General features: G+C 41.2%; 1 protein-coding gene across 21 annotated transcripts in view; it reads left to right on the top strand.

The window, feature by feature from the left end:
- Window positions 1-2,648: 2,648 nt before the first annotated feature.
- The window catches only part of RYR3 (ryanodine receptor 3), a 644,727-nt gene continuing 630,763 nt past the window's right edge, over window positions 2,649-16,612 (top strand). For 20 of the 21 annotated variants that reach the window (XM_053280309.1, XM_053280347.1, XM_053280383.1 and 17 more), the window contains exon 1: window positions 2,649-2,844. In XM_053280309.1, the coding sequence (XP_053136284.1) occupies window positions 2,794-2,844 (51 nt within the window). In that variant the 5' untranslated portion in view covers window positions 2,649-2,793. The other variant, XM_053280472.1, reaches the window with a different exon arrangement.

A 16,612-nucleotide genomic window follows, 5' to 3' on the forward strand; every position in this document is an offset into this window, starting at 1 on the left:
GCCCTTTAAGCCTCCCAGAAGGGAGGAGGGAGTGCGTTAGAGCTGCATGTGCTCAGTACATTCCACCTTCTGAGGTAAACAGCAGGGAAGTTTTTTATGATGCAAGTTGCTGACAGACAAAAGGAGGTTTTTCTGTGGTCCTTTGATAGGCCCTTGACAATTTTGTTTTTACAGGGTTTTACATTCTGGCATTCAAAAGGTGGGGGAGGGAAAGACTCCTGCACTTAGGAGTTCTTCCCACTGCTGGAGGAAGTTTACTTTGTAAAGATGTTGATATTTGCATGGTTTGTAATCTATAGATAACTTATTTCCTTAATCTCATATATACATCTACATTTTTCATACTTAAATGTATTTTGGGTGAAAGGTTGCCTCAAACGTTGTGTGTGAACTGAGTTCATGCTGAGAGAAACACATGCTATGGTAAATTAGACTGCTAGAATAGGTGTTGCAGTTTTCTGTTCTTAAGGAACTACAAGAACCTATGTATCATGTATTTTATTGTTCAATTTATATACCACCTTTCATAAAATTTATCCCAAGGTGGTTTACATATGAAGCTGCATATATATAGGTTACATATGACATCAGTCCATAGTTCTAGCTAGCTCAGTACAGTATCAGGCCTGCTCAACTTAGCGCCCCCCCCAGTTGTTTTTGGACTACAACTCCCATAATCCCCAGCCACAGTGACCAATAGCCAGGGATTATGGGAGTTGTAGGCCAACATCTGCAGGATATTGAGCAACCCTGAATGCTTCTTCAAGGTATCAGATACATCTTGCCCACTCTGACTTGGAAATGGTGGGGAATGAACCTTGGACCTTCTGCATGCGTTGTTTATCCTTGCACAGGGACCTTTCAGTTATCATCCGCCCCCACAACACACACTTAATAATTCTTAATGCACTGAAAGCTCCTCCCACCCTCAGGTTGGACATCTCCACTGGTATGTTTCCCAGACTATGGGCAGCAGCAATCTAGGAAGATGCTGAAAGGCGTCATCTCATACTGCACGGGAGGAGGCAATGATAAACCCCTCCTGTATTCTACCAAAGGGCATTACCACAGGGCAATGTGGACGCCAGGAGTCGAAATCGACTTGACGGCACACTTTACCTTTCCTGCCATGAGCAAAAGTATTTGCTGCTGTTGCAAAGGGCATAGGATCTCGCTCATGGTTTTTCCTGTATGTTTAAGGAAACCCATGAGATTTAATAATTAGTTTCTGTTGCTTTCATGTACTTTTTAATAGGCTAGTTACTTAACCTCCCCATGGCTCCATCTGCAAATTGAAACTCAAAGTTGCCTACTGAGATAATGAACATATTTCTTTAGATTTTCAACTAGTCCCATCCTTAGGGATTGGGACAGGATGTAGTTTTAAGTATGTGTTGGTGAAAGTTGAATACAACTGGTCAGTATGAAAGCAGAGTCTAAAACAAAGGCACCCATTAAATCCAAAAGCTAGTCCAATGGACAAGGCTTTGAAATGCTTCCGAAAGTGGAACAGGTTTTCTAGTGGAACCTCCCATTCGTTTCAGAGGTGTGTGTGGGAGAACTTACTAGTGAGTTGTGGCTTTTGGTCTTTGTTGTCTTGTAGGAAGAGTGGCGCAGTAGCTACTGGGAATGCCCCTGGATAAACCCTTATTTTACGAACTTTAAAAAGATTGAAATATTATTATAGGCTCTTCTGATTCAAACCAGGTTTACTCTGAAGCAAACCCCACTGATTTTAGTGAACGTTGCTTCCAAGTAAATATGCACAGGATAGGACTGTAGGGTTTACACTGATGAAGAATGGAGCCAGCATTGCATAGTGGTTAAAGTGTTGGACTCGGACTGGGAAGACCCTTCGAATCCCCATTCAAACATAAAACTCACTTGGTGACTCTGGGCCAGTCATGTATCTCTCAGCCTAAATCTACCTTACAGGGTTGTTGTGAGGATAAAAATAACCATGTACGCCACTCTGAGCTCCTCAGAGGAAGAGCGGGATACAAGTGTAAAAATAAATAAATAAATAAAATAAAATATAAGTGGTATGGGAGCAAGTGGATCCCAAAGAGAATGAGCATGTTTACTTACATTTCATCATGGTTCAGATGAAAACTTTTTACTAAGCTCACAATGGCTGATTCCGATTCTGGACATGGCAACATTATTAACCATTATACATAGCTCCTGTACATGATTAAATGGACTTGTCAGTGTGAATTGCTGCTGCTCATGTAGAAATGCAATAAATAATTTGCACATGTTTTAAACGTGCTGTTAAAATGATAGCCCTAGGATGCTGATAGTCAGTATTCCCACCCTTTGAAATACTCACCAGTAGGAGAACAGTTGCTGATTGGGATACTTTTTGTACACGCAAAAAATCTGAAGACACTAATCTGGCAAAATGAGAGTGAGAGATTTGCTTTCATTAACACTTCCCCATTATTGTGCTGGCGAGAGACATTTAAAAGCAGGAGGGGGGAACCTTACTGATGCATAGAGCGCTTCCTGCAATGCTTTCACAATACGTTTCTCCCTAGAGAGAGAGAGAGAGAGGGTGAGGGGATTGGGGGTAGTTTGCTGTGGAATTGGGAAAGGCAGCTCTGTTGGTTCTGGCAGTGAGGGGGTTGACTGACAGTCTGCAGTGCAGTGGAGTTAGCTGGGCTCCCTATATGGCTATGGATTAGCTATATGCTAATACAGATAGGGGGAAAGGAGCTGTACTGATCCCAACGGGCTGCCGCCGCCAGTGGAGGCAATCGGAGGCAGAGCAGAGCTGCTTCTTCCAGAGCCATGGCTGAAGGGGGTGAAGGAGGGGAAGATGAAATACAGTTCCTACGAACTGTAAGTATCTGTTTTTCTAGGTCAGGATGGAATCAGGTTCTTCCCCCCCCCCCTTTGTCATCTTAACTGTTCCCGCTGTATTGCATTACAAAATAGCCTTTTCTTTCTTTCTTTCTTTCTTTTTAAAAAACTATTTCTCTGCTTGCGCTTGGTTACCCAGGCAGAATTGTTTGGAGAAGTGGAAAATAATGCAAGGATACAATCTGAAACAGACAAGCAGTGAGAATTCTCTGTGCCATCTCCCTTTAAATCTGTTTAATAGCCGTCTCGGTACCAGTTTGGTACAGAAGGAGAGCTGTTTGCTCTGCGATTCCTTGTGTTTAAAGCATCCTTGTCAACTTTGTACTTGGGTTGCTAAATGCTGCATGCCAGATACCTGATCCCTGAAACTTCGGTCTAGGTTACATTTCACTGTCAATTGAGAGAAGCTTTGCAGGTGCAGGAAGGTAAAGCTGATGAATAAAGCTTGAAGAAGGGTCTTTGAAACCTCTGCAATCCGCTCTGTTATAGCAGACATCTAGGCGTAGTGAATGTTTATAATGTGAAAATTGTGCTGGGAGGTAAATTGGTATCTCTTCTGTGCTTAAAAAAAGAGGTTCATTCGAAATGGATGCAAAGCATTCTCTGACCAAGAGGGTTAAAACCTGCACCTCCCATAATGTTCCATAAAAAAGCTTTCAAACCATTCTTCTGTAAGGTTTATACCAGCTAGCACAATCTGATTTTGAAGTAATCAACATATTAACTTTACTGATAAGAGGTGGGAAAGATCCTTTCCTTGCCCCCTTGTGAAATCCTATGTCTTGTTTGTTGGAGTATAGATGGCATAAGAAATGAATCTTCAAATACACTCATTCCTTCCACTACTCCTTCACCATTTATCTCATTCATTCTGGAAAAAACATGTCAGGAACAGAGAGTCCCTACAGTCTATAATGCAACTTTTAAAAAGGTGAAGTTTCCAAAATAGATATGCTTGCTAACGAGAATAAGTCTTTGGCACGCATCATTGCCCAGGGAGGTGAGAGAAGAGAGAAGGATGTGAGGAAGGTTGCTAGTGCAGCTCCTAAAAATTGCTAGGTGTGATAAAAGTGTCATTGGCACTTGCTTGCTTCTGAGAACCTCATGATGAAAGAGGTCATTTCAATGAATAAAACTGTTTTATTCCATTATATTTGCCATTGTTCTATGTGATAGGAAACCTTTTACCTGATACCTGCTCATCAGAAACTTAAACCATGGACAGTTGCTGATTTCCCCCAACAGCATTTGCCATTAGCCTTGCATCTTCCAAAATCCAAAGTATGTCTTTGACATGACATCCTTCCAAAGGGCTGTCCAAGGTGCTCCATTTCATATTCTCAATGAATACAAAGTGGAAAGCTTACCCACCCCCCACCCCGCTCCCTACCCTTGCCTCCATGCACTTCACAGGCAAAGAATGTATACCTTTTCCTACATGAGGTGTCCTCTGGTAAGACTGCAACTTGTATTCATTACTCGGAGTGTTAGAAACTCTTCCCATCTTTCACATAATCCAGTTATCTATGGGATGTGGAGTAAAGGTGTACTGGTTTCTTTTGGAGGTTCTTTCTTCTTGGTACCACTGAATAGTGTGGAGTGATAGATATGCTGTTCAAAGCTCAAAGAACAAAATGCCCTTCTCTATAGAACTTCCCATTCAGAAAAAGGTATCTGCTTCTAAACTCTTCCCTGAATTCTGCACAGTGAGGGGTCTGGTGTTATTTATTTGCCTCCTGCATACGGTTCTGATTGTGGCCATAAATATTGAAGATTAATTGCACCCTTTGGTACACGAACAGTATACACATAAAACTTGCACGTAATACTTGCTTCTAACTTATTAGATTGTCCGTTAGGCTAACTAACAAATCCTGTTCCAAGCAATGCAGTCCTAAAACACGTTTATTTGTAGGGGATTCCTTGCTTGATATTTTATAGTTTCTTACATGAGATGTATAAGCGCAGTGTTAGATATGATTGCATAAACACGTTGAGGGCTAGAGTTCATTGTACTTCTTATAATGTGCTCTCTTCTAGATGTAGCTATTCAAAATCATCTACATAGTAGGGTTTCCTGTGGAGTATACCACTTGGGGAATGTGCAAGACATTTCCCATTTGATATGTTCCATGAGCAGGTCTATATACTGGAATACTTGCAAAATCCATGTAAATCAAGTCAAAGAAAATCTGATTTTTCTCTCTTCGCTTCCACTTTTTATTTTTTGTGAGTCATTTTCAAGCTGCTGTCTTCAAGAGGTTGCAGTTTAGTAACTGATACAGTGATACTTGTGCTTATTTCTCCCTCAGCTGTATTACTGCACATTTAGGAGTTCAGTTCTTTTGTTGAGGTAGGCATACAAGAGGAGGGCCTAGCTTGGGGCTTGTTTACACAATTAAGTAGTGCACTGCCCTGCAGTCTGAACCACCAAACCTTGTCTACATAGAAAAGGTATCCCAGGGTTTTTGATCAGCATACCTGGGCCATTCACTTGCAGCGCTTGATTTCTAAAATAAAAAGTGCTGAAGTCAAGCCAGACTGGTGGAAATTACATCCTTTGCTTAGGGCTGACCCAAGATATTTTGCACCCCCAAGCTACTGCATCTAAAGATCCTAGAGATAACTCCCCACCACCACCAGTTGTCTTGCAATGTCAGAGGGTGTAGGGATGCTGCTAATCAATGGTATGTGGTTGCATCTTCTGTGACAGAAATGGGCTAACTTCAGTCTTCCATGGCCTGACTTATTTTTAAAAAGAAGAATTTCCCATGGTCCATTGAGGTGTATTAAATTAGCAAGAGTTCATACTTTAGTGATTACTTAACACAGTATAACTAATCTGTGTTTTGATCCTGAGAATGCACTCTTTCTTGAGAACATAAGAAATACTTTAGCAGATCGGATCATTTAGCCTAGCAGTCTTTGTGAGAATACCACAAACAATAGACATTAGGTAGTCTACCAGAAGTTGGCCAGTGGTCCAGTAGCCACATGATTCACTCTTTGCCCACTCCTGCTGTATGACACTGCAAGATAGCCAGAGACTCACCTTGTGGATTGTATGCTCTTTGAGTGGCACTCGGATTATGTGTGTTGCCAAGCCAGCTATTCCTCTGCTCTGGAAGTCCTTATCTCTAATCCAAATGTGTGAAGTTGTTCATAGATGATAGAATGGTAGTCCCTTAATTATTGCTTCACAGCAACTGAGGCTCTGGCTTGAAAACTATAACAATAATTTATTTAGCACTAGAGCAGGGCTGCTCAACTTTGGCCCTCCTGCAGATGTTGGCCTACAATTTCCATAATCCCTGACTATTGGCCACTATGGCTGGGGATTATGGGAGTTTTAGTCCAAAAACAGCTGGGGGGCCTAAATTGAGCAGGCCTGCACTAGAGAGTATACAAAGTACTTCACATCAGTTATCACAGTAATCTCGAGCTCAGGTTTAAATTAAATCCTAGATCAGATTGTGTTACATGGGTATTTATCCTGGGTTGAAAGACAGGGCAATCAAGAGCCCCCTTTTGACCATCAGCCTGCCATTCTTGTACACACGGACAAAGCAGAGATTGAAGTCAAAGGAATGTTTCATAGCACAGATGCTATGAAAACTCCCATATGGAGAAGGTGCTAGACAGGTGTGTTGTGAAGGGTCAAGTGGAGTATCTTCTCAAGTGGAAAGGATTCTCTGAGGAGCACAATACTTGGGAACCTGAGAAGAATCTTGACTGCCCTGGATTTCAGAGTTTATGAAAAAATACAAAAAAATGAAGGAAGGTGAAAACAAGCCCCGAGAGAAATCGGAGAGTGCCAAGCAGAAATAGAATCTTGCCAACAATACCAAGGACATTAAAACCAAAAGGTTCTGTCATGTTCTTGAAAGCTAGAATTTTATCTAGTTCTTTAGTGGTTTGGGGTGCACAGATGACTGTTTTCCTTGGGGGAGGGCAGTCAGGGAGGTGGGTGTTGAGTCAGGCAAATCCCTGCTGCCCGCAAAATCTAGGGTTTCTCTCCCACCAGTTCTGTGGCAGTTTCTGATGCAGTGACTGAGTATGAATGAGTATGTGGGTTAGTGGTGCTAATTAAATTGAGGGGAGGGCAACCTCAGAGCTGGTCTTGTGATAGTAAGCATGATTTGTCCCCTTAGCTAAGCATGGTCTGCCCTGGTTGCATGGAACCACTCTGAGAAGAGCAGAAGGTTCCATGTTGTCTCTCTGGTATCTTGAAGATATGGCTGAGAGAGTTTCCTGCCTGCAACCTTGGAGAATCTGCTGCAGTCCGTGTAGAAAATACTGAGCTAGATGAACCTATGGTCTGACTCAGTATATGGCAGCTTCCTATGTTCCTATGAATATTATTACAAAACACCACTTTGGGTAAAATATCTTTGGTGAAATGAATGTTTCTGAAATACAATTGATTAGTACAAAGCTGCCTCAAGCATTTTTAATAGAAGAGTGGGGTATAAATTTTGTAAACAAATATATAGACTCTTTTATTGATAACTGTCACCGTTATTATCTCTCTGTGTGTTTCTGTGTCCCCTTCAATCATAGGAGCATCTTGAAAGAAACATCTCAGCTTTCCTTTTCAGATAAGGCTGGGATCCTCCAAATCCCTTATATAACAGTAGGGTCCATTTAAATCTGTGTGACGCTTTCTCAATGGGTGGCTTATTTGTATGAGTCCGCCTTTCTATAATTAAAGATTAGAAATGAGTAGCAAACTCTCAGCAGTACATGGATAAACAGTGGCTGACATCCTGACCAGTATTCTCTCTAATTTTTGTGATCTGTGTGCGGAAATGAGTTTTGTTCTGGGTGGCAGTATCGAGGCAGTGTGCATGCACATGCATTCAGAGTGGGGCCTTCCAGATTCAACCTGAGTAGGATCTAAAATTAACTGAGCGGACATCAAAAAACTTGTGAGCATGCACATGCCTTAGAGGGAACAATGATCCTGACGAATGAAGCATGCACATTGAGAGACTATGGAGACACAACAGGAGCCCTCACACAACTCCCCCATTCCCCCTGTATGTACTGTTACTCAAGAGCCATTAGAGTTCCAAGCAGTGCCTGCACTCCTGAAGGGTTCTCTAAGATCAGAAACATGTCTCTGACCTGTAGTGATGTGTCTCTGGTCTTAGAGGGCCCTTCCAAAACTCAAGGAGCACTTGAAATTCTAATGGCTCTTGTGCAATAGCATACACCCAGGTGGAATGGGGACTCCAAAAAGATCTCTCCAAACTGGCTGAGTGGGCAACAAAATGGCAAATGTGGTTCAGTGTAAGCAAGTGTAAAGTGATGCACATTGGGGCAAAAAACACCAAATTCACATATACGCTGATGGGATCTGAGCTGTCAGTAACTGACAAGGAGAGGGATCTTGGGGTGGTGGGGACAGCTCATTGAAAATGTCATCTCAGTGTGCGGCAGCTGTGAAAAAGGCTAATTCCATGCTAGGGATAATTAAGAAGGGGATTGAAAAGAAAAATGCTAATATTATAATGCCCTTATACAAATCTATGGTGCGGACACATCTGGAGTACTGTGTACAGCTTTTGTCACCGTATCTTAAGAAGGATATTGTAGAACTGGAAAAGGTGCAGAAGAGGACAACCAAAATGATCAGGGACCTGGAGCACCTTCCTTATGAGGCTAGGCTACAGTATCTGGGGCTATTTACCTTGGAAAAGAGGCGACTAAGGAGAGACATGATTGAGGTGTATAAAATTATGCATGGATTGGAGAGGGTGGACAGAGATAAATTATTCTCCCTCTCTCACAACATTTGAACCAGGGGTCACCCCATGAAACTGATAATTGGGAAATTTAGGACCCACAAGAGGAAGTACTTTTTCACACAGCGCATAATTAATCTATGGAATTCTTTGCCATGGGATGTGGTGATGGCCAGCAGCTTGAATGGCTTTAAAAGGGGCTTAGACAGATTCATGGTGGACAGGTCTATCAATGGCTACTAGTCTGGTGCCTATGGGCCATCTCCAGCCTCAGAGGCATGATGCCTCTCAATACTAGTTGCAGAGGAGCAACAGCTGGAGAAAGGGCATGCACATACCTCTTGTCTGTGGGCTCCCCAGAGGTATCTGGTGGGCCACTGTGTGAAACAGGATGCTGGACTAGATGGGCCTTGTGCCTGATCCAGCAAGGCTGTTCTTATGTTTTTAAGTTGCATAAAGGCTTCCATCATGCCTCTGCCGGCCCTAGAAGGACACTTGCCTTGCTATTCAGGATGTTAGCCAGTATTGTGCTTAAAGCTCTTCCATGAGTGAAGCTTGCAAAAGGTTGCTGTGCCTGGTTTGGGGGATTAATTAATTCCCCCTGCAGCCTTCAGTGCTCCATTTCACCCCTTCCAGAGGGTCTGAAGGCCCTCAGAAAAAGTTTGGGGGGGGGGGCAACAGAGCCTGCTCTAGGGAGAAGGAAATGGGGAAGTTGTCTTCTGAGTTCTTGTGTATACACACTTTGGATACAAAACTCTCTGTGTGTGCATGTTATCATTAAGCCTTCAGAGCTATAAAATAAATTGTTTCATAAATTGTGCTGAAAGATTTGCATTGAAAAAGGGCCAAATCCTGGCCAATCTATTAATGCTCAGAAATAAAAACACTAATGTTTGGATCCTGAGTATATAATGCAGGAGATATTGATAAAACTTGCTCCTACACAGTATAAGGACTGCTTGGCACTCCAATACTGCAGATGGAACACTCTAAAGTCACACAGCATCTTTCCACAGGCCATGATGACAGATCCCCATGTGCATGTGCAGGACTGGATAGTAGTTGGTATGTTTAGGATCAAGGTAGCAATCAGGCTTGTTGTGTTCCCTGCTCCTTTTGGCCACTGTAACTTAGGGAAATAATGGGGACATGGTAGAATCTTCATTTCCAAGGAGCAAAGGCTACATAAATAACGGATTGCATGTGTTTATTGATGCATGCTATAGCACACAGTTTGGAGAGAAAACCATGCTTTGCTTCCAGACTGTTGAGTTTAAAATCATATATCTGTCAAACTCTTATTGCATTTGATCTTTTTCATTTAACTCATAGCTTTTCCTGCCATCCCTTTCAAATATAAAAGATTTACTTGAATCGGAGAGCCTTTATGTAGCTCAGTTAAAAACAAAATCCAACACATTATAATGATGCAATAAGAGGTTTTGTTCAGGAATCCAAGTGAAACTAAATACAGCCACAATTACAGTGAAATATCTATATATTTAATTTTCTTGGGACATGCGTGCCCAGGATTTGGCGGCGTAACTCTCACGACACGCTGCGAGAGTTCCGAAGTGAGGACTGAGGAGGAGAGGGGGAAGAAAGTGCTGGTTGTGGCCGGCCGGCCAGCGGGCAGAAGAGGGGGGAGAGAAAGGCAGCGGCGGGCAGCGAGAGAAAGGTGGCGGGGGGCAGTGGGTGGGGGGAGAGAAAGGTGGCGGTGGGCGGGGGGCGAGAAAGGCAGCAGCGGGCAGTGGGCGGGGGGAGAGAAAAGCTGCAGTGTGTGGTCAAGAAGGGCCCCGCCGCCACTGTTTTTCCTCGCCCCATCTGCCTGCTCTGTGTGTAGGGGGGAATGGGAGGGGAGGAGGGCTGGAGAGCGCAGGCCGGAGGGAAGGGGAAGAGAGGAGAGACCTGGCAGGAGGAAGAGGGAGGGGAAAACAGCCGTCCCCAAAGCGCCGCACAGATGCTCTGTGCGGGATTGGCTAGTAACAGAATAATTTCCAAATATGGAATCATGACTCTGTCAGTAATGTAAGAGTGTGCATCATCTACAGTGAAAAGTACCTAATCCTTACAGGGATAAACATTTAATTGTTCCTCTGCAAATAAATTACAAATAAGCTACACACTCATTTAGCATGGAAGAAAAGATGGTGCATGAGTAGCTGGCAAGTTATCATTTTTTCTTCCCCCTGGCATGGCTTTCATACATGTAAAAGGAAACAAGTATTTAGCACTTGATGCTGTTCTAGGCAAGCAGATTTGGTGCTTGGAAAAACTTCACCTGCTGAATTTCTGCTTGTTGTGCAACTGTTAAAAACACTGGAGTCTGGCAAAAAAAGGTTGACAAACATAAAGGGAGGCCATGTTAACGTATATAAGACTGTGAGGCACATGGAAATGATGAATAGAGGGAATATACACAGTCCTTTTTGAAATACAAAAGCTCAGGGTTTCTCTGAAATTGAGGGAAAGTTATTGAATTAATTGCCACAATATTGCTATGAACTGTAATGGACTCTGGTGTGAATGTTTTATAAAGAACTGGAAAGCCATCACGATTGTAATGATAGTTAGAAGGCTATATTCAGAGACAGTATATCTCTGATTTTGCTGAGGATATAATAGACAGAATAGATAGTGTCATTTTGTCCTTGTGCTCTTCCCTAGGGCACCTTATTGGCCACTGCTGAAGAAAGATTGTACTTTGGAATCCCAAAAACAATTTTAGAAAAGAATAGTGACATCACTTGGTGCTGTAAAATGTGACCCCTACAGTCAGTTGTGTTCATGAAAAAGCTGAATAAACACAGAATATCTTTTTAAATACTTATGAAAGGTATGAAAACTGAGAACTGATCATTTCAGGATATTTATGGCCCAGTCCAGACTTTCTCACCATACTAGTGCAAACAGTGATTACTTCCATATTCACCTCTCCCTTGCATTTAATATGCAATAGATAGTAGCATTGCATTCTTCTTATACTGACAGGTGTTGTGAACATGTGTACTCACTGTTCTTCAGCTTAAATGCTGAAGAAGGGTATTTGGAATTCTGACTATATACGTTTACTAGTTGAGAAGTGAGGGGAAGCAGAGCTACAAATCCAGACGTCTGGAAAGACCCTCTGTTGCTTGCAAGAAAAAATTCAGAATTATATAAATATAAAAAATAAATAAATCCAGAAATATAAACCCAGAATTACAGCAGAGAAAGACTTTTTTAGAATGCAACATGCCGTGGGTGGGAGGGAACGGGCAAACCATCCCTTCTTGTAATGCCCTCTAGTGGCACAGGTAACAATTGCCCCCTGCATACATGGAGCCTGTAAGTGGGGATCAGTAAAAAAGGCACTCCTCTCTCACGCATATTACCTGTGAAACAAGCTACCTCCCTAAAACAGTAGGAATATAAAACTAGATGCAAAGGGCAGTTCTGTAACTTTTTAGTTGGTAAAAGAGGGGTTCCCCCTCCCGCCAGGAGTAGCTGCATCAGTTGCATTCCCTTTCCCACACAACTACTGTAGGTCAGGAATCTTCCTTGTAATTCTTTGTCTCTGGTCACCCTAAGTAAGAGGAGTTCTGCATATACCATTGGCTGAGAAGACAAATGCCTCATGCGTTTGGGAAAGAAAATTGTTTCATCTACCATGCCTCAATATTGAGGGAGAGAGATGGATTCCAAAGTACTAAAAGGTGGGGAATAATAATAATAATATTTATATACTGCTTTTCAATGAGTTCCTAAAGTTTTTTACATAGAGAAATAAAGATGGATCCCTGTCCCCAAAGGGCTCACAATCTAAAAAGAAACATAAGATAGACACCAGCAATAGGCCAGTGGAGGGATGCTGTGCTGGGACTGAGGAAATCACTATTTTGGGGAAATCACTAAAATAATACACTCTGGATGAGCAGTAATCTTGCTGAGGTTTCCTCCATTCAGTTTATGCTCCAATACAAACTTATGCCCTACATAGGCAATTATGTTTCAATAATAGAAAAGGATATGCAGCCTGCCAGAGGCTATGGAATATCCCTGGATTTAACCCATTTTGGGTTACATGATGTTTTTTCAGAGAGCAATAAAAATGGGAAAAACCCGAGGTCAATCTCACCTGTCCTCAAAAACTCCACTTCCAATTTGCATCTCTCATTAGTCCTGGGAGATAAGGACTTGCCCAGAATGTATGCCTATGTTGTTTATCAACCAATGTCTATAAATAATGTAATCTACCAAAAATCATCATGGAATTGTCTGTTGGGTCACAACCACTGCAATGATTGTGCCTGTTCTTACTATGTTATCTAGCCCTATATAATTTTGGCTTTCTAAGATGTGTAACTTGGGTTCTATGTCAAGAGTGAGCTGTGCTGAATGTGCAGAGTAATATGTTGATACTCATTGGATGATCATTCTATAATCTTGATATTCGGGAGTTGCTTAGGATTCAGGGATGATTGTAATCAGGAATTGCAGATTGCCGTGTCCTTTTACATGCTGTGTTTTTATCCTCCTCCCCTTCCTACTTTCATTAGTATGATCAGGGCTTTTATTGAATGTCTCATCGTAGCCTTCCTTCCTTTAAAAGGGTAGAGCAAAGATTATATAAAGACTACTTGTCCTCTGTCAGTATCTCTACGTCTAAGTAGCAGATCCTTGGCTGCTTAACTTGAGAACGTTGGAGTGTATTTATACCAAGGGCTTTTGAATGTCAGTTGTCACCTTGCTAGTGCAGATTCTTTAAGTGGTCTTTGGATCCTTTACTTTGGATCCGAAGTAAAGGAACACATTTACTTTGCTGCTTCTAAGATAGGATCTAATAGTGCCTGATCATAATCTTGTATGGGGGACATCTAATATTTAAATATTCTATCTGTTTTATCACAATTTACTGCACTAATTGCACAAGGCTCAAGAATACAGATTCATATTAAGTTTTATGCTGCATTGTTTATGATCATCCAGTTTGGATTTGGATTTGCAGTAAGTGCAAAACTTCTGAAAAGAGCTTTCAGAGCTAGGTCATTTTAAGGTTAAGTGCTTATTACTATTGTCAGGCACCATTGGGTCCAAACCTTTTGGTCTGCAATTGTGCTGTCAAGTTCTGACTGAGGCCAAGGAACCGGAGCTATAGCTATATAACTTTATCCTAGTCCCAGTGGTTATTGTGGGTAAGAAGTGCAGAGATGCCTAGCTGCTGGTTCATCTCTCTTTATAGCAGTTCTTCCAACACGATCTTGATCTAAGACTCTCAGGATCTTTTCTTGGCCTCATCAGTCCTTTGAGCACCACTCTTTTTTCTGCTTTGCTCCAGCATCCCTAGTTCCTCAGTCTCATATCTTTTTATCAGGGCAATTCACTTCGAGTGAACTTGACTCCTTGTTCCTTCCACTGCTTGCCTTCTTTTTATACCAGCAGGTACCATTGATTCTTTTCACTCTTACATCCTCCTTTCTAACTATCTGGTCTGACTGTGTCACATCTGTTACCGAAATGGCTTGTCTTGGGGCTGCCTGCATACCCCTAAATTCCTGAACATATCTGATTGTACCATTTCTCTCTCTCTCTCGTTATTTCCAGACCAAAACTTTGCACAAATGGATACTGTAACAGGCTGGTCACTATAGTTCCGCTAATTCCCCACACAAGTCCAAAGGTAGTCTCAGGGCATTCCACCACACCTCCAGAACAGTTTTGTTAACACATTGCAGTCTGCTCACAAAAGTGCCTGGCACCATCTCTTAAGTGGAAAAACAGGTTTGGAAGCTTTACAAGTTCAAGGGTTTGTTTTGGTGGTGGTTTTTCTTTTCTTTGTTGATAATGTCTGATGTTTCCTACTGGGGAATTAATCACATATGAAGCAGTTTAGGAGCTGAAGCTATCTTAGGTATGATAATCAAATCTGTGTTAGTTTCCTCATGGAAAATAGGTCTCATGTGAATTACGATAAAAACATAATTTCTTAATGTTGAGCTCCACAATACCACAACTGTATAGGTTTTGGGCAAACATGCCACACTTCTTAGCAATTTCTGCCATTTACTAGAGATAAATAACTTTTAATATTATGAGAAGCATTTCGTCATAGACTATCCTGTCTGGGGGCAGTAGAATTGCTTTTGGTACTGAATTCAGAGAGTTTTATGTTAAACGTTTCTATAAAGTCATTTTACTTATTCTTTTTTAAAATCGTACTTTACAAAAATAGACTGTGACATTTTATTTCGCAACAGTATCCCAGTTAAATATAATAGGCTTGTGAATCATGCTGTGTGAAAAGCAAAGTTGTCTTCAAATGGACCTTTTAAAAACTTTACAAAATCACTAACCTTACAGATTGCATGTTACCATGCATTAAAATAGAAAATGGGTTTGTGAAAGTATAAATGGTAAATGGCTTTGTCATTCTATACAATGATGTTAATGATTGCAGAACAATTATATGTAATTTCTTTCCCATTTCAAAACATCAGAATTTCACTGTTGGCACTCAGACCCCCCAGAACACCTGCTGTGGCAGAAAAAGTGTTATTGTGGAGGTTTTGACTGGATATTGTGTTTGAAAAATAGCTCCAGCAGTAAACAGACAGTAACATGCAATGCAAATACCACTTGCCTGGAATACAGAGTCTTATGCCTTCAGCAATAATACAAAAGATGCCTGTGGCCAAATAACATCAACCACTAAAGGAGTGAACAACTATTCTGAAATTCATTGCCAGAAGAGCTTTAATTTAATACATGAATGCCACATATTCTACACATCTTATTTACAATCATTTGTTTCATTTGGGCACAGAATTCCAAAGCCATTTAATAAGCTTTTGTGTTAGTCTTCCATAGATGTATATTGATTAAATAAATTTGGCTAAATAAATAACTAAATAAATTTAGTTTTCAAAGGAAAACTAAGGGGAAAATATGAAATAAGTTTTATGAAACCATGAATTTTGTGGAAAGAGTAAACAGACAGAAATTGCTAGATTATGAAGTCATCTAGTGAAATTTGATTAACAGGAGGTTCAGGATAGGGGAAATCAAGTACTTCTTCACCCATTACATAATTTACTTATGGAAGTAATTATTGGTATTTATATCTAGATGATTAGACAAATTCATGGATCAGATCTTTCAATAGCCCCCATGTTCATATATACGTCTAATTTCAAGTTGTTAGGGTCAAATAGATAGGCATAGTTATTGACATTGCATCTTATGTGTGAGTTCCCAAGGACATCTGCTTGGCCACTGTTAGGTACAGAATGCTGCAGTTACATTGACCATTGTTCTTATCCAACAAGGTGATTCTTGTGTACTTAATAAATAGCTTTAGCCATTCTTCTTCTTCTTTTTTGCCTCACAAATTCTAAACTGTTTTTTACCAAGGTCTTGCCTTTCACACTTCATTTTAGTTTAATTCAGGAAGGACCCCATTATGAAGAAGATGCCAGACTTCTCAGACCTTTTTTCCATTCCCTGTTTGTGCTTCTCAGGCCCCTTACCAGCTTACTTATTTATATTGATTAGTGCGGGTGAAAGCCAGATTAAGGACTTGTCATGAACAAGTTCTCTTTTTCTGCTGTAATGTGTGTATACAAACTTGTACAAGACTCGTTCTGAGTTGGGAGCCATACAGATACTCTGCTTTGATCAGCAGCCCTATCTGATGGAGGGATGAGGCCATAGCTCAGTGGTAGAGCATGTGCTTTGCATGCAAAAGGTTAGGAATGTGTATGAAATGGATTTTGTGATTTGTTTCGAGCTTGAAACAAATAGCAAAATCCTTGAAACAATTTGTTGTGACAGTGCCAAAGCTGGCTGTTTTAACGAAACAAACTCAAATCAATTCAAATGTTTTGCATGTTTCAGCCATAGGGAACAATGAGGAATTTGAAACATCCCATTGTTCCCCATGGGTAGTGGGTAGCTCCTAGGACACCAAAGTGGGTTGGGTGGTAGGGCATGATGAGTGCTATCTACTATCCAACCCACAGAAG

This window comes from Hemicordylus capensis, chromosome 1 (genome assembly GCF_027244095.1).
Source record: "Hemicordylus capensis ecotype Gifberg chromosome 1, rHemCap1.1.pri, whole genome shotgun sequence".
Lineage (NCBI taxonomy): Eukaryota > Metazoa > Chordata > Lepidosauria > Squamata > Cordylidae > Hemicordylus > Hemicordylus capensis.